The sequence below is a fragment of the Pelobates fuscus genome, chromosome 1 (genome assembly GCF_036172605.1).
Source record: "Pelobates fuscus isolate aPelFus1 chromosome 1, aPelFus1.pri, whole genome shotgun sequence".
Taxonomy (NCBI): domain Eukaryota; kingdom Metazoa; phylum Chordata; class Amphibia; order Anura; family Pelobatidae; genus Pelobates; species Pelobates fuscus.
This window is the reverse complement of record NC_086317.1, coordinates 5,116,667-5,143,535: the sequence shown is the minus strand read 5'-3', so window position 1 is coordinate 5,143,535 and position 26,869 is coordinate 5,116,667. Positions and strand designations below refer to the sequence as shown.

Below are 26,869 nucleotides of genomic sequence, written 5' to 3'. Positions count from 1 at the left end.
TTTGCTGATTCTAGTTTGTTTGAGTGAAACGGTGAGGTGTGTGATCTGATATGTCGACATGAATTTAATATTTGCACTGTAGTGGTGGGTATTTTACTGTGGCACATTCATATTTTATTTTCGTATGACAAACACTGGGTTTCGGTATTTTATATTGATGCAGCTGACAGTTCAGGAAACGCCGGTCCCTTGGTCCCTACCTTGTTCACCGATGATATCCTCTGGGTAGAGCTTTAAGGACCCTAGGGCATCTTCAAGGTCCTGCACCTGCTTCATTAAACGCTCCCCCTTGTCTGGCAAAACTTTTAAATTAACAGATGCCAGAGTGGCCTGAAAGAGATGGGGAAAACACTTTATAATGGGATCAACAAAGAATGTATTTATACAGGAGAGAGGTTATTCAATAAAAGCGGGCAGTGTCAATGCAGTTAAACAGTCTAAGGCCGTGCATAAGATTCTCTACCTCCCAAAGCAGCATGTTTAACCCTGAGGTGACATTTCTTTAAACTCTAACATTAATATTAGAATTTAGAAATATTATCGTCCAATCACAATGGAGAGAGGAGGACATTCCATCTGTCACATGGCCACAGAAGAGAAGTAGACCTTATTCAATCAGGGGATGATTTCTAAATATGTTACGTTGTTGGAATGACAGGACGAGGCCAGTGGTCCTTAATAGCCATTTTGACAATTTTTTGTATTAAATGAATGTTTATGTTTATATGTGAACAAGACTTGAAATGTGCAATTCTTTTGTCAATTCCCAATTTTGTGAAATATTTTCCACATTCCAGGGATTGGGTAGTATTGTGGCAAATAGATTAAAAACTGAATACAAAACAATGAAACAAACAACACTGCTCCATTCTTGGGTGAAGCTGTAATTGGGTATTTATAGTATTGGGGTTATATATACACACACAGTATTGGGGGTATATACAGTACAATTGGTAGTTTGAATGTATATATAGAATATATAATATTTGGGGTATATATAGAATATATAATATTTGGGGTATATAGAATATATAATATTTGGGGTATATATAGAATATATAATATTTGGGGTATATAGAATATAAAATATTTGGGGTATATAGAATATAAAATATTTGGGGTATATAGAATATACAATATTTGGGGTATATATAGAATATATCATATTTGGGGTATATATAGAATATATAATATTTGGGGTATATATAGAATATATAATATTTGGGGTATATATAGAATATATAATATTTGGGGTATATAGAATATACAATATTTGGGGTATATAGAGAATATATAATATTTGGGGTATATATAGAATATATAATATTTGGGGTATATAGAATATATAATATTTGGGGTATATATAGAATATATAATATTTGGGGTATATAGAGAATATATAATATTTGGGGTATATATAGAATATATAATATTTGGGGTATATAGAGAATATATAATATTTGGGGTATATAGAGAATATATAATATTTGGGGTATATATAGAATATATAATATTTGGGGTATATAGAATATACAATATTTGGGGTATATAGAGAATATATAATATTTGGGGTATATATAGAATATATAATATTTGGGGTATATAGAATATATAATATTTGGGGTATATAGAGAATATATAATATTTGGGGTATATATAGAATATATAATATTTGGGGTATATAGAATATATAATATTTGGGGTATATAGAGAATATATAATATTTGGGGTATATAGAATATATAATATTTGGGGTATATATAGAATATATAATATTTGGGGTATATAGAATATATAATATTTGGGGTATATAGAATATACAATATTTGGGGTATATATAGAATATATAATATTTGGGGTATATATAGAATATATAATATTTGGGGTATATATAGAATATATAATATTTGGGGTATATAGAATATACAATATTTGGGGTATATAGAGAATATATAATATTTGGGGTATATATAGAATATATAATATTTGGGGTATATAGAATATATAATATTTGGGGTATATATAGAATATATAATATTTGGGGTATATAGAGAATATATAATATTTGGGGTATATATAGAATATATAATATTTGGGGTATATAGAGAATATATAATATTTGGGGTATATAGAGAATATATAATATTTGGGGTATATAGAGAATATATAATATTTGGGGTATATATAGAATATATAATATTTGGGGTATATAGAATATACAATATTTGGGGTATATAGAGAATATATAATATTTGGGGTATATATAGAATATATAATATTTGGGGTATATAGAATATATAATATTTGGGGTATATATAGAATATATAATATTTGGGGTATATAGAGAATATATAATATTTGGGGTATATATAGAATATATAATATTTGGGGTATATAGAATATATAATATTTGGGGTATATAGAATATATAATATTTGGGATATATATATAATATTTGGGGTATATATAGAATATATAATATTTGGGGTATATAGAATATATAATATTTGGGGTATATATAGAATATATAATATTTGGGGTATATATAGAATATATAATATTTGGGGTATATAGAATATATAATATTTGGGGTATATAGAATATATAATATTTGGGGTATATATATAATATTTGGGGTATATATATAATATTTGGGGTATATATAGAATATATAATATTTGGGGTATATAGAATATATAATATTTGGGGTATATAGAATATATAATATTTGGGGTATATAGAATATATTGTAGTAGAATTATTAGGCCTCATAAAAATTGTCTTAAAGAATGCTTTGTGCTTTGTCAGGAGAAAGTGTGCGTCAGCAGAAGATTAGATTCCAGTTGAATGAAACATTGTAGCAGCTAGCCTACATGCTAGTCTTAATAAAATGTGTATTTACTAAAAGCCTTGAAAACTAACCTTGAAACTAACAGTGCCAACTACTCAAAATGGCTGCCAAAGCACCCCTCCCATCGAGTGAGCACCTCATGGTAACAAGATGGCGCCTGCATCTTGTGCCCACTCCCGTGTCAAGGATGTCACCACTTCTTGATGGGAGGGCATTTAACTAACCACTTAACACCTAAACCAATTAATAATGTTTACTTGTTGTAACCATTGGGGGTCTGCAGGATGGAATGCTGGGCCTGCCTGGGGTTACAAACCCAAAAGTGCCTTATCTAAAGTAGATGACCATGGTAGATCCCTCCTTCAGAGAATGACCTTAAGGAAGCCTGGTGGAGGTACGCCCATGAAATTAACATTAAATATTGAGCATCCTGGTCCAAAGGATGCTGACCAATATGTAATGGGAATGTATTGGAAAAGAGGTTCCTATAACAAGCTAGGTCATTTCTATCTTAAAGATATGTGCCACTCTCCAGAGTGGCAAGGGGCAGTTCATATGGTCCCGAATCCACTGAAACCACATATCCAGTCTTTCAAGGACATGATGGCCATTGCTAACCCTACTTTCAAAGATACCATGGCCGCTGAAACTGGTTTTAATGATATCAATCTATGGTTAGAGTAGATGATATATAATGCTAATAAACATAATAGAACCACATGCATAATAGAACCACACCGTTCCTCTAACTCTGCCTTTGGAGATAGAGAATTGCTTCCTAAGTCTTTTTGCCTACCACTATGATTTTAACAGGTCCCTCTGCAAAGCATGGACGGCAGAGTATCCCCTCCTGGTTGAAAATGTCAAACCCCCAGATGGAATCACGATTTACAAGGGTAATTACACTTGTTATACCAACTATGACGGGATTGGTAAATTCATGGGTAACTTTTCCAATGGTTATTGTGCCACCTACAGAACTGTTCCTATACACCTGTTACAACACCACACCAGGTCATTGGGGGATATCTATTGGTTATGTGGGGATTTGCAGTTAAGATCCAGGCTAGAAACTGAATGGTGGGATGAGTGTGCCCTAGCCAAAGTTATCATGCCCATTCATATCATTTCTGACAATCATCTTGACACGCACGATCTTCCACATACACCGGCCAGAGTCAAGCGCGAAGCCCCAGTAAAAGGCAGTTTTGACCCCCACATTTACATAGATGCTGTTGGGGTACCAAGGGGGGTACCTAATGAATTTAAAGCTAGAGATGAAGTTGCTGCAGGGTTTGAATCACTTTTTACCATAGTCACTGCCAACAAAAATCTTAATTGGATTAACTACATCTATTACAACCAACAGCGTTTTGTTAACTACACCAGGGATGCCCTCCAGGGCCTGGCCGAACAGTTACAGGCCACATCCCAGATGACCTTCCAGAACAGATTGGCCTTAGACATGATTCTAGCTGAAAATGGGGTGTATGTAAAATACTACCCGATACCATGACTTGTTGCACTTACATTCCAGAAAACACAGGTCCCAATGGTAAAGTCACTTTGGCCATAGAGAAGTTAAATAAATTATCAGAAGAATTAAAAAGGAACTCTGGGGTAACAGATCCCTGGGAAAGGTGGTTTGGTAGGATGACAGGTTGGCAGAAAGCTTTAGTCCATATTGGAATGGGTCTACTAATTTTCCTTTTTGTTCTTGCTCTTCTCGTTTGTTGTGTCCTCCCATGCCTCAGAAAATTCTTACAGAAGACTGCAGACCAAGCAACACCAACTTTTACTCATCTGGAGATTGATGATCAAGATCTCACATCACCCTGTATTCCGCTACAAACTCTCCCTTATACTGATAAAGTGCAGAAATTTTAGGAAGGGAACCAGCACAGGGACAGCGTCCGTTTGTACGGGTTAATCTGCCGTGGGAGATGTAGTGGACTAGCCACTGCGGGATACCCATGGAGTGAAGTGTTCGAGGGCCGTACTGACGGATGAGCTGCAGCCTGTTAGGGTCAGATAGGGATAGACATGCACTTTGCAATAACACCAAGCTAGCGCCCATGGGGTTTCTGTGTCTTGGGCTAACAAGTCTTCTGATATTAACAAATAAAGTTAATCTTTTAGTAACTAACATTTTAAGGGGGGACTGTTATTGAATTATTAGGCCTCATAAAAATTGTCTTAAAGAATGCTTTGTGCTTTGTCAGGAGAAAGTGTGCGTCAGCAGAACATTAGATTCCTGTTGAATGAAACATTGTAGCAGCTAGCCTACATGTTGGTCTTAATAAAATGTGTATTTACTAAAAGCCTTGAAAACTAACCTTGAAACTAACAGTACCAAACTACTCAAAATGGCTGCCAAAGCACCCCTCCCATCGAGTGAGCACCTCATGGTAACAAGATGGCGCCTGCATCTTGTGCCCATTCCCGTGTCAAGGATGTCACCACCTCTTGATGGGAGGGCATTTAACTAACCACTCAACAACTAAACCAATTAATAATGTTTACTTGTTGTTATCTTGAACTCTTTTAGTGACGTAATAATGCCTTTATAAGGGTCTGCGCACCCACTTTTTAAGCCAAGCCATTACATTTTCTGAAGTTCTTTCATTAACCTGAACCCTGTGTCTCAGTGTGAATTTACTTCTGCGTGCACGCAACTTTATTATTTTTAATTTGGAAAGGAACAGATAGTCATTCAAACTTATTGGTTTGCATAAAAGAATCTACATCAATATAATATTTGGGGTATATAGAGAATATATAATATTTGGGGTATATAGAGAATATATAATATTTGGGGTATATATAGAATATATAATATTTTGGGTATATAGAATATATAATATTTGGGGTATAAAGAATATATAATATTTGGGGTATAAAGAATATATAATATTTGGGGTATATAGAGAATATATAATATTTGGGGTATATAGAATATATAATATTTGGGGTATATAGAATATATAATATTTCGGGTATATAGAATATATAATATTTGGGGTATATAGAATATATAATATTTCGGGTATATATAGAATATATAATATTTCAGGTATATATAGAATATATAATATTTGGGGTTGTGGCAAAACTAGCCACTTTAAACTGTACTTTCATAAATGTGTGCATATAGCTTTAAGAACCAAGTGTATGTCTGCATAATGTATTCCATGCGAACAATAGCGTTTGTATGCTGGCGGCATGAAAGCCACCAGCATTAATACAATAGTTTCACGAACAGTGAATTTCAAACAACTGAAACGAACAAACTACCGAAGGGAGACCACACACAGGAGGTCGTGTGGCTCCCATTAAGGATTGCAACATTGTTGCAATCGGTAATTAGAAGGATTCAGGGTGGTCGCCGTTCGGCTACCGACCACGCGGCGGTCGGCTATCTTGGATCCTTTGTTAGCCCAGCGGTATTTGGTCATCGAGCGCCTGGAACTAAAATGGTCTACTCGACAGCACGAATACCGCTGGACTTCCAAGCCGTTCGGGAGCCCCGGTCCTTCGGGAATGTGTTTCCCTAAAGTCAATTGGTAGTTTGAATGTAACTTAGAAATAATGTGTGTTTCGTGTGGCGTTCGGTTATTTATTCTGGGATCTGAGCGGTACTTTCACGAAATGTGCGCTCACACCCCAGCTATCTACCGAACGTCCATTCGTTTAAATATGATGAATTTTATAAAAGTTATATATTTTCATGTAAAATATTGGTTCTGCTGAACGGAAGGATAATCCACTAAACTGTATATTCTAGTGGGAGTATCCCTCTCGTACAGCAGTGCATGATGGGAGAAATGTCCAGGTTGGTAAGTTCCCCATGTAGTCCCCTACTGTACAACTCCTGCAATGTCAGTAGGGAAACCCCTTGCATGGGGAATCCCATAAATACGGTGACCTGTGATTAAAAGCTCAGTTGACTCCCAGCCTATGTGTCGTCTAGTTCTTGGGAAGGAAGGATTCTTACAACGCTACCGGGATTATTGTATGCTGTATTTATTTGCCTGGATTATTTTATGCTGTTCCTGTTACCCAGCGAGATACTGTGGATTATACTACCTCTCCGCTACAGGGGTATATATAGAATATATAATATTTGGGGTATATAGAATATATAATATTTGGGGTATATAGATAATATAGTATTTGGGATACACACACACACACACACACACGTTTCATATACAGAACAGATACCTTCTTCTGCTGGAGCTGGGCTGTAAGCTGGGAGTGCAGTGCAGCCGAATTCTGTGTTTGGGGCTGTGCTCTGAAGCCTGGGAAGGAGGTGATGGTACGTTGCTTGCCTCCTCCCGAGGTATTTTGGGAGGAGAGCTTCTCCTTTCCAGGTTGAGAGGAAACAAATAAAACATCGTCATCATCTGTAGCCGTGTCTTCTTGCTGGCCACCACCATTTTCCTTCACGTCTCGGTAGCTATTTGTGGTGTTCTTTGTGTGACCTTCACACAGTCTGTCTCCCGGACTGTCCTTTGCTCTGCTGTATAGCAATGACGTCCCTTCCTTGTCATTACTCTGCGAGATGTGGTCATCAAGCCCAGCGTCAGACTCACTGTGTCTTTCAGCTGTGTCTGTGTGTCCGTCTGTCCGTGGAAGTCTCATGTCTACCCGTTCTATGCTCTCCTGCCCTTTCTTCTTGATTGTAATCCCAAGTGGTATCTCCTTGCCCCTCCAGCCCTGGAATGAAGACCTCTCCTCCAATGTCTGAGTTTTCCCCACGGTGTTCCCAAGTCTCTCATCACAGATTAGCGTTTTTTTAGGGTTTAGCAGTTTGTCTAATGCTGGGTTTACTGTGGTTGGTATCAGTTTGTGTTCCTCAATACACTGCCTCCATTCCTTATTTCTGGGGTTCTCTTGTTCAGCAATACACTGCCTCCATTCCTTACTTTTAGTTTTGCCTTTCTCGCTGCTCTGCATTCCATCCTTATCCTTCCTCTCCTCGTCACTCGGCATATGTTTCTTATTCTTTTCCTCACTGCTCTGCATCCATTCATCATTCTTTTCCTCTTCACCACTCTGCGCTAGTTCCTTATGCCCAACCTCACCACTCTGCACTCGTTCCTTATGCCTAACCTCACCACTCTGCACTCGTTCCTTATGCCTAACCTCACCACTCTGCACTCGTTCCTTATGCCTAACCTCACCACTCTGCACTCGTTCCTTATGCCTATCCTCACCACTCTGCACTCGTTCCTTATGCCTATCCTCACCACTCTGCACTCGTTCCTTATGCCTATCCTCACCACTCTGCACTCGTTCCTTATGCCTATCCTCACCACTCTGCACTCGTTCCTTATGCCTATCCTTGCCACTCTCTGCTCCTTCCTTATGCCTATCCTCGCCGCTCTGAGCTCGTTCCTTATGCCTATGCATTCCCTCCTCACAGCTCTGCGCTCGTTCTTTATGCCTATGCTTTTCCTCCTTATGCCTTTCCTCCTCGCCGCTCTGTGCTCGTTCCTTATGCCTATGCTTTTCCTCCTCACAGCTCTGTGCTCGTTCTTTATGCCTATGCTTTTCCTCCTTGCTGCTCTGTGCTCGATCGTTATGCCTTTCCTCCTCGCCGCTCTGCGCTCGATCCTTATGCCTTTCCTCCTCGCCACTCTGCGCTCGATCCTTATGCCTTTCCTCCTCGCCACTCTGCGCTCGATCCTTATGCCTATGCTTTTCCTCCTCACTGTATTTGTTCTCCCCATTCTGCTTTCTCTCCCCACTGATTTGCTTCCACAGGGTATGTTTGGGGTCCTCATTTAGCACTCTGAAAGGGTTTCTGTCATTTTGCTCTGTCTTTCTCCCAGGAGGCTGAGATAACGGATTACAGAAGTTGTGTTTGTTGTTTGAACTCTATATAAAAAAAAAAAAAAAAAAAAAAAAAAAAGGTAATGAATTAAGAACTGTAGGAATGAGATACAGCTTCATACACACTTCTTAAACCGGTTAACCCTATTTACGGTAATCCCAATAAGGTTTAACCAAGGCTAAAATGATCAGGTAAGAATCTAAAATATGTGCTTTAAAGACTGCACCTTCCATTATACATTATTAACCCCTTAAGGACCGGCCTGTTTTGGCCATGTTGTACGTTAAGGACCAGAGCGGTTTTAACACTTTTGTGGTGTTTGTGTTTAGCTGTAATTTTCCGCTCTCTCATTTACGGTTCCCATACAAGTTATATATTGTTTTTTTCAGGACAAGAAGGGCTTTCTTTACATACCATTATTTGTATCATGTCATATATTTTACTTTAAAAATAATTATAAAATATGGTGAAAAATTGAAAAAGAAAACATGTTTTTTGACTTTTACTTGAAAAATCTTTTATTTATTTACAATAGCTAATGAAAAAAAAATGCTAGATTCAAAATTTTGTCTTGAGTTTAAAAACACCCAGTGTTTACATGCTTTTTTTGCAAGTTATAGGGCTATAAGTGCAAGTACAAATATATATATTTTTTCACATTTAACAATAGTGACATTGTAACACCCCAATGTAAATCCCCAAATCACACCTCACATATACCTTTTTTTTTCTTTAAAGTAGACAACCCAGGGTAATTAATATGGGGTATGTCCAGTTTTTTTAGTAGCCACTTAGTCACAAACACTGGCCAAAGTTAGCATTTATATTTGTTTGTGTGTTAAAAAAAATGCAAAAAAATGCTAACTTTGGCCAGTGTTTGTGCTACTGAAAAAGGATGAACACACCCCATTTGCAATACCTTGGGTTGTCTTCTTTTGCAAATAGTATGCCATCATGGGAGTAATTCTCATTCCTGGGCTACCATACGCTCTCAAAGGCAACATAACCAATCTGGCAAATTAAAAAAAAAAAAAAAAAAAAAGTAAAATTAAGCCTTATATTTGACCCTGTAACTTTCAAAAAACACTATAAAACCTCTACATGAGGGGTACTGTTATACTCAGGAGACTTCGCTGAACACAAATATTAGTGTTTCAGAACAGTAAAACGTATCATAGCAATAATATCATCAGTGAAAGTGCTGTTTGGTTGTCAAAAATATCATCGCTGTGATCGGTTTTACTGTTTTGAAACACTAATATTTGTGTTCAGCGAAGTCTCCCGAGTAACACGGTACCCCCCCATGTACAGGTTTTAGGGTGTCAAAGAAAGTTACAGGGTAAAATACAGTGCTAGCAAATTAAATTCCCTGGAATTTCGGCCTGGGTTGGCAGGCAGGTCCCTCAAATTGCAATCAATAAAATTACTTAATTATGAAAAGATATTACATAAATATGCACGTAGAATTTAAATATGCATATTTATATATTTGAAGTCTACGTGTATATTTATGAAATTATTTATGTAATTTTGTATATGGACATATATATATATTTTGTATTATTATATATATATATATATATATATATATATATATATATATATATATATATATATATATATATATATATATATATATATATATAAATATAAAGGTCATTAGGCCTGAATTTGTGGGAGGAGTAAGTCCCCTACTTAACTCTGCCATTCAGCTGATTGTCTATCCCCATAGCAACCAGCACTTCCAGTCCGAGCTTCCCGCCAGACAGCTTCAGTCTCCTGCAACAAGAGGTGTCCAGAGAAAAACTCAGTTCGTTCTGCGGCCCTACCACACGGTTTTTCATCCCGGTCGAGGTACCTGGCTTCCGGTCACGGTTAGCGTTCGGCTATTTCCCTCCGTTCGGGCCTAAAAACTTATATACTTACGCATCATTGGCGCATTCGTACGGCCAAAACTGCCGATCCATGTATAGGCATAACGCTGATATGAATCGTTATATTTCTGTGTTACCGTTCGGTCATACGCACGAACCACGTACCTATTTACTTACCCGTTCATGCAGCTTAAACGATAGATGTAAATCCTACTCACCCCTCGCATACTTCCGAATTCATTTCTTTCTATTCGTATGGTTTTAAACGAACGCACGTTACACTTACCTGTACAGGTCCCTAGTACGGCTAATTCTAATAATTTACTCATTTCATTCACACAAATTTCTTTTTAAAGCTCATACTTTCTGTTCGGTTATTTAACTGTTTTAACTCAAAGTTACTATTTCAAGTTCTTTTTATTACAGGAACAGGTATAGTATTTACTCACTTTGGTTTCATCCAAGTCTATGCCTCAAATACAATACGCAATATAGACTTGTCACAGTAAGACATGTTGTTATTTATTACATACTGTCACAGCTTTCGCTAATTTATGAAATATTCATTGGTTAATCCATAGCACATTAAACCAGTTACACTCATCATAGTTCCTGTACTACAAATCAAGGTATAGTTCTCTACTCTTTACAGGACCTTTTTATACAAGACCTAACGCGGTCTCGATTCATTACGACTGACGTACTGGAGAACAAGGCATACAATTACGGGGACATATCAGTGGTGCTTAAGACGAGAGACCCCAGGCTTAATAAAAAAACTATCAATCCCCCAGTTCGTGATAGCCTTCAGGATATACCGTGACATCATCTGCATGGTGTATCCCCACAGAAGAGAGGAGTTAGACCTCTACCTTCACAAGGTGGTGGATCTAGGCATCAAGTACGGGGGCAATCTCCTTGACGAATCCCCGTTCAATCCCAACACAAATCTGGTGATCAAATCGGCTATTTATCTTGCTTTTTACGGTTTTCTCAGACCCAGAGAGTTCACCGTTGTCTGTCAAGGAGATATCACGCACAGCCTAAAAACATAACACATCACAAAGGTGGAGGATCACTACCTACTTTCGATCCCATCAACTAAAACCAATTATTCACAACACCCCACTATAATTCCTCTCTTTCCTACCGATAATGCCTGGTGTCCGGTCAAAGCGCTAGACCACCTACGGTCAACCCATCACGCGCACTTACCAGACTCTCCGCTCTTATCACTACAAGGGCACCCGCTCACCACGACTAAATTCACCTCACACGTCAGAACACTACTAGCTAAATTGGGTTACAACCCGGCTTCATTCTCCGGGCACTCCTTCCGCATAGGAGCCGCCTCATCAGCCTCTAGCCCAAACACACTGGTCCACATCATCAAGAGACTGGGTCGTTGGAAATCCTCCATATACCATACATATATACCACGACCATAAAAAGAGCTTCGTCAAGCTTTCAGGAGCTTGGTTATGTAAAAGGTAATAAAGTGTGTATTTTCTCGAACTTCTCTTTTGCCCTCGTTTATTTACAGGCCCACTAGTACGTTGGTTTCGGCACACCACAACCAACTTTGCCCTTACAGATACTATCCATTACGTATTAAATTCCGAGCACATATATATATATATATATATATATATATATCCATACATACATACATACATACACACAGTCCCCCTGCAGGTAGAGCGATCACGTGGCCGCGGAGTTGTAATTTTCCACAGGGAGACTATCTGGGCAGACAGGCAGTCCCCCCAGACCGGGAGAAACACTGATCGCTGCCGGGGGGAACGATGCCGATCAGGTAAGTACCCAAATACCGTTATGACGGTTCAGGACCATCACCGGTCCTCAAGGGGATGTTTCCGATGACGGTCCTGAACCATCATTGGTCCTTAAGGGATTAAGCATATTCAACAATTACAAACAGTGTCATTTTGATATATTATCACGCAAATGTGTTGTGACAGACGCCCTGGCACCCGACTGGGTGCCTCCGCCAATCGATGCTTCCTTGAGTACCATAAGCACCGCACCGGACACCATCAGCACTGTAGACTGCAGCTTGGTTGGGGTCTCGCTGTCCTCCACCCACCCTGGACTCAAGTCAGGGATCCAGCTTCCAGTGGGTAGACCTCTCCTCCTCCAGAGAGTATAGCACTATAGCTTACAAGAGCTAGTGATATAGATGTTCCCTACAAGCATGAGACACGGCTCTGTGTTGAGGGTGAAGTAGAGCTCGTTTAATGACAAATACAGAATAATTTATTTATCTGCTCTTTATGTGTATTATACCTTATATCGGCAATTTGCCAAACTACAAATCCCATGAACAATAGACTGCGTTATGTCACTTCCGGGTGAGGAAACTATGCTTATGTGATAGTGGACAATGTGAACTGCATGCCCCAAAGAACATCAGGAGATGCGCTGACGTCATTTTTGGGAGCCGCACACAACACAACGGAGGGAAACTACATATCCCAGCAGGCCACGAGATGACGCGCCGACGTGATACACGCGACCCGGAAGTAGGAAGTGAAATTACATCAGGATCTCATTACATCAATCAGGGACACCTATATAAAGAGGATTTTATCAAATTTTGGACTTACTACTTCTGAAGAAGCCCCAGACTGGGCGAAATGCGTTAAGTAAGAGATTTATATCCACTTCTTTTATTATATATATATTTTTATTTAAATAAAGTTACAGTTTTTTTACTACTTTATTTTTTTGTTCCTGATACATTTGAATCCTGACCTATATCCTCTGGTGGGGATTGTACCACCATATGCTGTATATACCAGAGCAAGATATTTGCTCTGAAATTTGTAAGTAGGATAGTTTTCCTTTATTTACTACTGGTTAATAGATATACTACACTATTGGAGTTTATTTCTATTTTTTTCATATACCACTACGGAGGATTGGACACCGTACCTACCACCATTTGATATCCTGAGACGGGGATTGTACCGTCTAGGCGCTATACGGCAGAGCTCTGAGTAGCTCTGCAAAGTGTGAGTGAGTCTTTTATAAATTTTTATACACTTTAATTTTGTCAGACATATTGCACTATTATTGTTCTGTACTTTTTCATTGAAGGTTTTATACATCCCAAACTATAGTATTATCTGTATGTATACATTTTTATCATTATTTTCACTTTTTGGGCGCGGCTTACCACTTCTGTTCTCTTCGAGAGGCCAGCAGTGGTGGCAAATAAAGGTACATAAATCATACGTTTTTAAAGGGCCTATGGTCTTTTGGCAGGAGGCTGGCAAGCAGGCCCCTCCAACAACACATGGCAGAGGCATTTCTGCCACGTATATAAATAGCAATAATAATTTTTTGTTTCAGAATTCCAAGAAACATTGGTCGCTCATACAAACAAAATGGAATATCCAAGCAGAATCCAACATAGAGAAAACAATGGCGCTGTAACACAACAGCTAGGAATTAGGAGATATTATTTTACACAGAGTAAGACTCCAGTTTATAGACAGCACAGAGTGCACAGGCGGCCGGCGTGGCACAGAGCGCACAGGCGGCCGGCGTGGCACAGAGCGCACAGATAGGAGATATTACAGACACTAGCTTACAGACAGCAGACATTACAGAGAACAGTTTAACAATGTCTTCCATGTCTACTCACCTGCCAAGGGACATTTCCGCACCACTTTTTGCCCTCTGCCTTGCCCTTCAGACAGCGGTAATAAAGCCTGGAAAAGAAAACCTCTGCATTACTGGGGTCTCTTGACACTTCGGTAATTACCCCAAAGTGGACCGTCACATGCTGGATAAAATAAACACAATACAAAAATCATTCATATGGGATGCACATTCTCTGGATTTTTATTAGTCAGTTAATTTATCCTTTATATGCATACCTAGGTTTTTCTGAGACTAAAATAAAACTAATTGTGAAAATACAGGAACTGTGTGAAACCATCTTGGCTCTCTGCGGATATCATTGTTAAAAATGTTGGCTTTACTGCCATTCAGTAATTAGGGTTAGAGGAGAACCGGAATGAAAAATAAAGTTTATATTCTCCTCCTCACTTGCAGGGAGTGACATGCATTGTGTTCCCACCTCCCCTAGTTATGCACACGATGGCAGAATCTATCAGCAAATCTTACCTGTGACTGGCAGAGTCCTGTCTGATCAAAGCTTGGAGATCCACCACAAAATCATCGTGCAGGAGGCAGTGAGATGCAGGGATACTGTATAGAGAACACACAGTAATGTTATTACAGACAGCGTTACTCTGGGTTATTATACTGGCCGTGCAGTGAGATGCAGGGATACTGTATAGAGAACACACAGTAATGTTATTACAGACAGCGTTACTCTGTGTTATTATACTGGCCGTGCAGTGAGACACAGGGATACTGTATAGAGAACACACAGTAATGTTATTACAGACAGCGTTACTCTGTGTTATTAAACTGGCCGTGCAGTGAGATGCAGGGATACTGTATAGAGAACACACAGTAATGTTATTACAGACAGCGTTACTCTGTGTTATTAAACTGGCCGTGCAGTGAGATGCAGGGATACTGTATAGAGAACACACAGTAATGTTATTACAGACAGCGTTACTCTGTGTTATTATACTGGCCGTGCAGTGAGACACAGGGATACTGTATAGAGAACACACAGTAATGTTATTACAGACAGCGTTACTCTGTGTTATTAAACTGGCCGTGCAGTGAGATGCAGGGATACTGTATAGAGAACACACAGTAATGTTATAACAGACAGCGTTACTCTGTGTTATTATACTGGCCGTGCAGTGAGATGCAGGGATACTGTATAGAGAACACACAGTAATGTTATTACAGACAGCGCTACTCTGGGTTATTATACTGGCCGTGCAGTGAGACACAGGGATACTGTATAGAGAACACACAGTAATGTTATTACAGACAGCGTTACTCTGGGTTATTATACTGGCCGTGCAGTGAGACACAGGGATACTGTATAGAGAACACACAGTAATGTTATAACAGACAGCGTTACTCTGTGTTATTATACTGGCCGTGCAGTGAGATGCAGGGATACTGTATAGAGAACACACAGTAATGTTATTACAGACAGCGTTACTCTGTGTTATTATACTGGCCGTGCAGTGAGACACAGGGATACTGTATAGAGAACACACAGTAATGTTATTACAGACAGCGTTACTCTGTGTTATTAAACTGGCCGTGCAGTGAGATGCAGGGATACTGTATAGAGAACACACAGTAATGTTATTACAGACAGCGTTACTCTGTGTTATTATACTGGCCGTGCAGTGAGACACAGGGATACTGTATAGAGAACACACAGTAATGTTATTACAGACAGCGTTACTCTGTGTTATTAAACTGGCCGTGCAGTGAGATGCAGGGATACTGTATAGAGAACACACAGTAATGTTATAACAGACAGCGTTACTCTGTGTTATTATACTGGCCGTGCAGTGAGATGCAGGGATACTGTATAGAGAACACACAGTAATGTTATTACAGACAGCGCTACTCTGGGTTATTATACTGGCCGTGCAGTGAGACACAGGGATACTGTATAGAGAACACACAGTAATGTTATTACAGACAGCGTTACTCTGGGTTATTATACTGGCCGTGCAGTGAGATGCAGGGATACTGTATAGAGAACACACAGTAATGTTATAACAGACAGCGTTACTCTGTGCTATTAAACTGGCCGTGCAGTGAGACACAGGGATACTGTATAGAGAACACACAGTAATGTTATAACAGACAGCGTTACTCTGTGTTATTATACTGGCCGTGCAGTGAGATGCAGGGATACTGTATAGAGAACACACAGTAATGTTATTACAGACAGCGTTACTCTGTGTTATTATACTGGCCGTGCAGTGAGACACAGGGATACTGTATAGAGAACACACAGTAATGTTATTACAGACAGCGTTACTCTGTGTTATTAAACTGGCCGTGCAGTGAGATGCAGGAATACTGTATAGAGAACACACAGTAATGTTATTACAGACAGCGTTACTCTGTGTTATTATACTGGCCGTGCAGTGAGACACAGGGATACTGTATAGAGAACACACAGTAATGTTATTACAGACAGCGTTACTCTGTGTTATTAAACTGGCCGTGCAGTGAGATGCAGGGATACTGTATAGAGAACACACAGTAATGTTATAACAGACAGCGTTACTCTGTGTTATTATACTGGCCGTGCAGTGAGACACAGGGATACTGTATAGAGAACACACAGTAATGTTATTACAGACAGCGTTACTCTGGGTTATTATACTGGCCGTGCAGTGAGACACAGGGATACTGTATAGAGAACACACAGTAATGTTATAACAGACAGCGTTACTCTGTGTTATTAAACTGGCCATGCAGTGAGACACAGGGATACTGTATAGAGAACACACAGTAATGTTATAACAGACAGCGTTACTCTGTGTTATTATACTGGCCGTGCAGTGAGACACAGGGATACTGTATAGAGAACACACAGTAATGTTATAACAGACAGCGTTACTCTGGGTTATTATACTGGCCGTGCAGTGAGACACAGGGATACTGTATAGAGAACACACAGTAATGTTATTACAGACAGCGTTACTCTGGGTTATTATACTGGCCGTGCAGTGAGACACAGGGATACTGTATAGAGAACACACAGTAATGTTACAACAGACAGCGTTACTCTGTGTTATTATACTGGCCGTGCAGTGAGATGCAGGGATACTGTATAGAGAACACACAGTAATGTTATTACAGACAGCGCTACTCTGGGTTATTATACTGGCCGTGCAGTGAGACACAGGGATACTGTATAGAGAACACACAGTAATGTTATTACAGACAGCGTTACTCTGTGTTATTAAACTGGCCGTGCAGTGAGATGCAGGAATACTGTATAGAGAACACACAGTAATGTTATTACAGACAGCGTTACTCTGTGTTATTATACTGGCCGTGCAGTGAGACACAGGGATACTGTATAGAGAACACACAGTAATGTTATAACAGACAGCGTTACTCTGGGTTATTATACTGGCCGTGCAGTGAGACACAGGGATACTGTATAGAGAACACACAGTAATGTTATTACAGACAGCGTTACTCTGGGTTATTATACTGGCCGTGCAGTGAGACACAGGGATACTGTATAGAGAACACACAGTAATGTTACAACAGACAGCGTTACTCTGTGTTATTATACTGGCCGTGCAGTGAGATGCAGGGATACTGTATAGAGAACACACAGTAATGTTATTACAGACAGCGCTACTCTGGGTTATTATACTGGCCGTGCAGTGAGACACAGGGATACTGTATAGAGAACACACAGTAATGTTATTACAGACAGCGTTACTCTGTGTTATTAAACTGGCCGTGCAGTGAGATGCAGGAATACTGTATAGAGAACACACAGTAATGTTATTACAGACAGCGTTACTCTGTGTTATTATACTGGCCGTGCAGTGAGACACAGGGATACTGTATAGAGAACACACAGTAATGTTATTACAGACAGCGTTACTCTGTGTTATTAAACTGGCCGTGCAGTGAGATGCAGGGATACTGTATAGAGAACACACAGTAATGTTATAACAGACAGCGTTACTCTGTGTTATTATACTGGCCGTGCAGTGAGACACAGGGATACTGTATAGAGAACACACAGTAATGTTATTACAGACAGCGTTACTCTGGGTTATTATACTGGCCGTGCAGTGAGACACAGGGATACTGTATAGAGAACACACAGTAATGTTATAACAGACAGCGTTACTCTGTGTTATTAAACTGGCCATGCAGTGAGACACAGGGATACTGTATAGAGAACACACAGTAATGTTATAACAGACAGCGTTACTCTGTGTTATTATACTGGCCGTGCAGTGAGACACAGGGATACTGTATAGAGAACACACAGTAATGTTATAACAGACAGCGTTACTCTGGGTTATTATACTGGCCGTGCAGTGAGACACAGGGATACTGTATAGAGAACACACAGTAATGTTATTACAGACAGCGTTACTCTGGGTTATTATACTGGCCGTGCAGTGAGACACAGGGATACTGTATAGAGAACACACAGTAATGTTACAACAGACAGCGTTACTCTGTGTTATTATACTGGCCGTGCAGTGAGATGCAGGGATACTGTATAGAGAACACACAGTAATGTTATTACAGACAGCGCTACTCTGGGTTATTATACTGGCCGTGCAGTGAGACACAGGGATACTGTATAGAGAACACACAGTAATGTTATTACAGACAGCGTTACTCTGGGTTATTATACTGGCCGTGCAGTGAGACACAGGGATACTGTATAGAGAACACACAGTAATGTTATAACAGACAGCGTTACTCTGTTATTATACTGGCCGTGCAGTGAGATGCAGGGATACTGTATAGAGAACACACAGTAATGTTATTATAGACAGCGTTACTCTGTTATTATACCGTGCAGTGAGACGCAGGGATACTGTATAGAGAACACACAGTAATGTTATAACAGACAGCGTTACTCTGTGTTATTATACTGGCCGTGCAGTGAGACACAGGGATACTGTATAGAGAACACACAGTAATGTTATTACAGACAGCGTTACTCTGGGTTATTATACTGGCCGTGCAGTGAGACACAGGGATACTGTATAGAGAACACACAGTAATGTTATAACAGACAGCGTTACTCTGTGTTATTATACTGGCCGTGCAGTGAGACACAGGGATACTGTATAGAGAACACACAGTAATGTTATAACAGACAGCGTTACTCTGGGTTATTATACTGGCCGTGCAGTGAGATGCAGGGATACTGTATAGAGAACACACAGTAATGTTATAACAGACAGCGTTACTCTGTGTTATTATACTGGCCGTGCAGTGAGACACAGGGATACTGTATAGAGAACACAGTAACTCTGGGTAATGTTTCTGCTATATTTTCAGAACGCTGTCCCAGCATTGCTCTGTATACAGAACACTCAGCGAATGTATGAATGTATATGCGGTCAGCGGAAATGTATGAATAGATCCACAAATGATGGATCTCTGGAATATGTTAACACTATAAAATACCCTGAAGATCCCCATCAATAGATGTCTGGAATACAGATGCAAACCGACAACAAGGCACACCTAAAAGTACATCGACACTGCAGAAAAGAGCTCTGCATGCCTATGTTCACACTAGCATTCAAACACATAGGTCATACGAAAAAAAAAAACCTGCATTCAAATACATACTCACTCTTTCTTGAATTCGTACACACGCCTTTTCACTATATACACATTGCATATTTAGTGAACAAAGAATTGTGGAGAACGGGCAGTGTAGGCAAAAACTATTGTAAGAGGTGTTTCATTTAGCCGACAATTTTCAATTCCATGTCATCCCTCCAAAATGTACTGCTAAATAACTGCGGGTTTTATTCACCATTCACTTTTAATTAAAGGAGCACTATAAGGTCAGGTATACAAATGTGTATTCCTGACTCCAGAGTGTTAAAAACACATTGGGTGGCTAGATCCCCATCCCCTGTAGGAAGCATTGGGAGGCTATTGCGCATGCGGGTAAACTCCACTCTGCGCCAATCAGCATCTCCTCATAGAGATGCATTGAATTAATGTATCTTTATGGGGAAAGTTCAGCGTAGTGTGTGGGACGCTGAATATAGGTGCTGCAAACTGTGCAGCACTGACCCAGGAAGCACTTCTAGTGGGCCTCTGAGTGACTGCCACTGAAGGCGTCCCGTACACACAGCTGTATACTGTACAATAAGCTGCACACCGTACATTAAGCTGTAGTTGTTCTGGTGATTATAGTGTCCCTTTAAATGAAAACTGAATCACAAATGTCAAAACTGTAGTTATAGTAGAGTTGGAGAATTTTAAAAATCTATTTATTTGGCTGGATGTTGTAATTCAGTGTTCCATTCAGTACAGTTACTGTGTCAGTGTGCTTTTATACAATACATTGGATGTGAGAGGGACTGCAGCCAGCCTGTCATGCATTGGATGTGAGAGGGACTGCAGCCAGCCTGTCATGCATTGGATGTGAGAGGGACTGCAGCCAGCCTGTCATGCATTGGATGTGAGAGGGACTGCAGCCATTCAGTTTCTGTATGACGTACTCTGCTTGCTGGGAGAAGATACAGGGTGCGCCACGATTCGCCCCACACACGTAGAAACTCTTTCCTTTGTTGGGTCCATCCCGTGTCCCAGTCTTCAAGAAGCAGAGAATTCCTGAAAGCACGAAGGGCAATAAAACAAATACTGGTTAGATGCATCCCCAGCACCATGACAACCACCAGAGAACCATGGCTGTATCCACCCCCCACAGCCCACTAATACCCAGAACTATGGCTGTACTCCCTCCCCCACAGTCCACTAATACCCAGAACCATGGCTGTATCCCCGCACAGCCCGCTTATACCCAGAACCATGGCTGTATCCCCCCACAGTCCGCTTATACCAGAGCCATGGCTGTATCCACCCACAGTCCGCTTATACCCAGAACCATGGCTGTATCCACCCACAGTCCACTAATACCCAGAACCATGGCTGTATCCCCCCACAGTCCGCTTATACCCAGAACCATGGCTGTATCCACCCACAGTCCGCTTATACCCAGAACCATGGCTGTATCCCCCCACAGCCCGCTTATACCCAGAACCATGGCTGTATCCCCCCACAGCCCGCTTATACCCAGAACCATGGCTGTATCCCCCCACAGCCCGCTTATACCCAGAACCATGGCTGTATCTCCCCACAGTCGCTTATACCCAGAACCATGGCTGTACTCTTCCCCCACAGTCCGCTTATACCCAGAACCATGGCTGTACTCTTCCCCCACAGTCCGCTTATACACAGAACCATGGCTGTATCCACCCACAGCCCGCTTATACCAAAGCTATGGCTGTATCCACCCACAGTCAGCTTATACCCAGAACCATGGCTGTATCCACCCACAGCCCGCTTATACCCAGAACCATGGCTGTGTCCCACCACAGTCTGCTTATACCCAGAACCATGGCTGTACTCCCCCCCCCCCCCCACAGTCCGCTTTTACCCAGAACCATGGCTGTATCCCCCCCACAGTCCACTTATACCCAGAACTATGGCTGTACACAGTCCGCTTATACCCAGAGCCATGGCTGTACTCCCCCCCCCCCCCCCCCCACCCCACAGTCTGCTTATACCCAGAGCCATGGCTGTACTCCCACCCACAGTCCGCTTATACCCAGAACCATGGCTGTACTCCCACCCACAGTCCGCTTATACCCAGAGCCATGGCTGTACTCCCACCCACAGTCCGCTTATACCCAGAACCATGGCTGTACTCCCACCCACAGTCCGCTTATACCCAGAACCATGGCTGTACTCCCACCCACAGTCCGCTTATACCCAGAACCATGGCTGTACTCCCACCCACAGTCCGCTTATACCCAGAACCATGGCTGTACTCCCACCCACAGTCCGCTTATACCCAGAACCATGGCTGTACTCCCACCCACAGTCCGCTTATACCCAGAACCATGGCTGTACTCCCACCCACAGTCCGCTTATACCCAGAACCATGGCTGTATCTCACCACCACACCCTCCCCCCCCCCCCACAGTCCGCCAACACACCCTCCCCCCCCACCCATAACCCCTCACACAGCCCACTAAATACCCAGAGCCATGGCTGTATCCCCCCCACACAGTCTGCTTATACCCAGAACCATGACTGTATCCCCCCCACAGTCCGCTTATACCCAGAATCCCTCACACAGCCCACTAATACCCAGAACCATGGCTGTATACCCCCCACAGTCCGCTTATACCCAGAACCATGACTGTATCCCCCCACAGTCCGCTTATACCCAGAACCATGATTGCATCCCCCCCCCACAGTCCGCTTATACCCAGAACCATGGCTGTATCTCACCACCCCACCCTTCCCCCCCCCCCCCACAGTCCGCTTTTACCCATAACCCCTCACACAACCCACTAATACCCAGAACCATGACTGTATCCCCCCACACACAGTCCGCTTATACCCAGAACCATGACTGTATCCCCCCCACAGTCCGCTTATACCCAGAACCATGGCTGTATCCCCCCACAGCCCGCTTATACCCAGAACCATGACTGTATCCCCCCACAGTCCGCTTATACCCAGAACCATGATTGCATCCCCCCCACAGTCCGCTTATACCCAGAACCATGATTGCATCCCCCCCCACAGTCCGCTTATACCCAGAACCATGATTGCATCCCCCCCACAGTCCGCTTATACCCAGAACCATGATTGCATCCCCCCCACAGTCCGCTTATACCCAGAACCATGGCTGTATCCCCCCCCACAGTCCGCTTATACCCAGAACCATGGCTGTATCCCCCCCTACAGTCCGCTTATACCCAGAACCATGGCTGTATCCACCCCCCACAGTCCGCTTATACCCAGAACCATGGCTGTATCCCCCCCCACAGTCCGCTTATACCCAGAACCATGGCTGTATCTCACGACCCCACCCTTCCCCCCCCACAGTCCGCTTTTACCCATAACCCCTCACACAACCCACTAATACCCAGAACCATGGCTGTATCCCCCCCCCCCCCACACACACACACACAGTCTGCTTATACCCAGAACCATGACTGTATCCCCCCACACACAGTCCACTAATACCCAGAACCATGACTGTATCCCCCCCACAGTCCGCTTATACCAAGAACCATGGCTGTATCCCCCCCACAGCCCACTTATACCCAGAACCATGGCTGTATCCCCCCCACAGCCCACTTATACCCAGAACCATGGCTGTATCCCCCCACAGCCCGCTTATACCCAGAACCATGGCTGTATCCCCCCACAGCCCGCTTATACCCAGAACCATGGCTGTATCCCCCCACAGCCCGCTTATACCCAGAACCATGGCTGTATCCCCCCACAGCCCGCTTATACCGAGAACCATAGCTGTATCCCCCCACAAACCGCTTATACCCAGAACCATGGCTGTATCCCCCACAGCCCGCTTATACCCAGAACCATGGCTGTATCCCCCCACAGCCCGCTTATACCCAGAACCATGGCTGTATCCCCCACAGCCCGCTTATACCCAGAACCATGGCTGTATCCCCCCACAGCCCGCTTATACCCAGAGCCATGGCTGTATCCCCCCACAGCCCGCTTATACCCAGAACCATGGCTGTATCCCCCCACAGCCCGCTTATACCCAGAACCATGGCTGTATCCCCCCACAGCCCGCTTATACCCAGAACCATGGCTGTATCCCCCCACAGCCCGCTTATACCCAGAGCCATGGCTGTATCCCCCCACAGCCCGCTTATACCCAGAACCATGGCTGTATCCCCCCACAGCCCGCTTATACCCAGAGCCATGGCTGTATCCCCCCACAGCCCGCTTATACCCAGAGCCATGGCTGTATCCCCCCACAGTCCGCTTATACCAGAGCCATGGCTATATCACCCCACAGCCCGCTTATACCCAGAGCCATGGCTGTATCCCCAAACAGCCCGCTTATACCCAGAGCCATGGCTGTATCCCCCCACAGCCCGCTTATACCCAGAGCCATGGCTGTATCACCCCACAGCCCGCTTATACCCAGAGCCATGGCTGTATCCCCCCACAGCCCGCTTATACCCAGAACCATGGCTGTATCCCCCCACAGCCCGCTTATACCCAGAACCATGGCTGTATCCCCCCACAGCCCGCTTATACCCAGAGCCATGGCTGTATCCCCCCACAGTCCGCTTATACCCAGAACCATGGCTGTATCCCCCACAGCCCGCTTATACCCAGAACCATGGCTGTATCCCCCCACAGCCCGCTTATACCCAGAACCATGGCTGTATCCCCCCACAGCCCGCTTATACCCAGAGCCATGGCTGTATCCCCCCACAGCCCGCTTATACCCAGAGCCATGGCTGTATCCCCCCACAGTCCGCTTATACCCAGAGCCATGGCTGTATCCCCCCACAGTCCGCTTATACCCAGAACCATGGCTGTATCCCCCCACAGCCCGCTTATACCCAGAACCATGGCTGTATCACCCCACAGCCCGCTTATACCCAGAGCCATGGCTGTATCCCCCCACAGCCCGCTTATACCCAGAACCATGGCTGTATCCCCCCACAGCCCGCTTATACCCAGAGCCATGGCTGTATCACCCCACAGCCCGCTTATACCCAGAGCCATGGCTGTATCCCCCCACAGCCCGCTTATACCCAGAACCATGGCTGTATCCCCCCACAGCCCGCTTATACCCAGAGCCATGGCTGTATCACCCCACAGCCCGCTTATACCCAGAGCCATGGCTGTATCCCCCCACAGCCCGCTTATACCCAGAGCCATGGCTGTATCCCCCCACAGTCCGCTTATACCCAGAGCCATGGCTGTATCCCCCCACAGTCCGCTTATACCCAGAACCATGGCTGTATCCCCCCACAGCCCGCTTATACCCAGAACCATGGCTGTATCACCCCACAGCCCGCTTATACCCAGAGCCATGGCTGTATCCCCCCACAGCCCGCTTATACCCAGAACCATGGCTGTATCCCCCCACAGCCCGCTTATACCCAGAGCCATGGCTGTATCCCCCCACAGCCCGCTTATACCCAGAACCATGGCTGTATCCCCCCACAGTCCGCTTATACCCAGAACCATGGCTGTATCCCCCCACAGTCCGCTTATACCCAGAGCCATGGCTGTATCCCCCCACAGCCCGCTTATACCCAGAGCCATGGCTGTATCCCCCCACAGCCCGCTTATACCCAGAACCATGGCTGTATCCCCCCACAGCCCGCTTATACCCAGAACCATGGCTGTATCCCCCCACAGCCCGCTTATACCCAGAACCATGGCTGTATCCCCCCACAGCCCGCTTATACCCAGAACCATGGCTGTATCCCCCCACAGCCCGCTTATACCCAGAACCATGGCTGTATCCCCCCACAGCCCGCTTATACCCAGAGCCATGGCTGTATCCCCCCACAGCCCGCTTATACCCAGAGCCATGGCTGTATCCCCCCACAGCCCGCTTATACCCAGAACCATGGCTGTATCCCCCCACAGCCCGCTTATACCCAGAACCATGGCTGTATCCCCCCACAGCCCGCTTATACCCAGAACCATGGCTGTATCCCCCCACAGCCCGCTTATACCCAGAACCATGGATATATCCACCCACAGTCCGCTTATACCCAGAACCATGGCTGTATCCACCCACAGTCCGCTTATACCCAGAGCCATGGCTGTATCCCCCCACAGCCCGCTTATACCCAGAGCCATGGCTGTATCCCCCCACAGCCCGCTTATACCCAGAACCATGGCTGTATCCCCCCACAGTCCGCTTATACCCAGAACCATGGCTGTATCCCCCCACAGTCCGCTTATACCCAGAGCCATGGCTGTATCCCCCCACAGCCCGCTTATACCCAGAACCATGGCTGTATCCCCCCACAGTCCGCTTATACCCAGAACCATGGCTGTATCCCCCCACAGCCCGCTTATACCCAGAACCATGGCTGTATCCACCCACAGTCCGCTTATACCCAGAACCATGGCTGTATCCACCCACAGTCCGCTTATACCCAGAGCCATGGCTGTATCCCCCCACAGCCCGCTTATACCCAGAGCCATGGCTGTATCCCCCCACAGCCCGCTTATACCCAGAACCATGGCTGTATCCCCCCACAGTCCGCTTATACCCAGAACCATGGCTGTATCCCCCCACAGTCCGCTTATACCCAGAGCCATGGCTGTATCCCCCCACAGCCCGCTTATACCCAGAACCATGGCTGTATCCCCCCACAGTCCGCTTATACCCAGAACCATGGCTGTATCCCCCCACAGTCCGCTTATACCCAGAACCATGGCTGTATCCCCCCACAGCCCGCTTATACCCAGAGCCATGGCTGTATCCCCCCACAGTCCGCTTATACCCAGAACCATGGCTGTATCCCCCCACAGCCCGCTTATACCCAGAGCCATGGCTGTATCCCCCCACAGCCCGCTTATACCCAGAACCATGGCTGTATCCCCCCACAGTCCGCTTATACCCAGAACCATGGCTGTATCCCCCCACAGTCCGCTTATACCCAGAGCCATGGCTGTATCCCCCCACAGCCCGCTTATACCCAGAACCATGGCTGTATCCCCCCACAGTCCGCTTATACCCAGAACCATGGCTGTATCCCCCCACAGTCCGCTTATACCCAGAACCATGGCTGTATCCCCCCACAGCCCGCTTATACCCAGAAC

At 43.6% G+C, this 26,869-nt stretch overlaps 1 protein-coding gene across 1 annotated transcript in view; it reads right to left on the bottom strand.

The window, feature by feature from the left end:
• Positions 1-26,869, bottom strand: part of TTF2 (transcription termination factor 2) — a 79,518-nt gene that overhangs the window by 37,567 nt on the left and 15,082 nt on the right. Inside the window, exons 3-7 of the mRNA XM_063445894.1 lie at positions 20,734-20,845; positions 14,720-14,803; positions 14,235-14,301; positions 7,076-8,734; positions 201-330 (exon numbers count right to left, since the gene is read on the bottom strand). Coding sequence (XP_063301964.1) covers positions 201-330; positions 7,076-8,734; positions 14,235-14,301; positions 14,720-14,803; positions 20,734-20,845 — 2,052 coding nt within the window. The remainder of the gene's footprint in view (positions 1-200; positions 331-7,075; positions 8,735-14,234; positions 14,302-14,719; positions 14,804-20,733; positions 20,846-26,869) is intronic.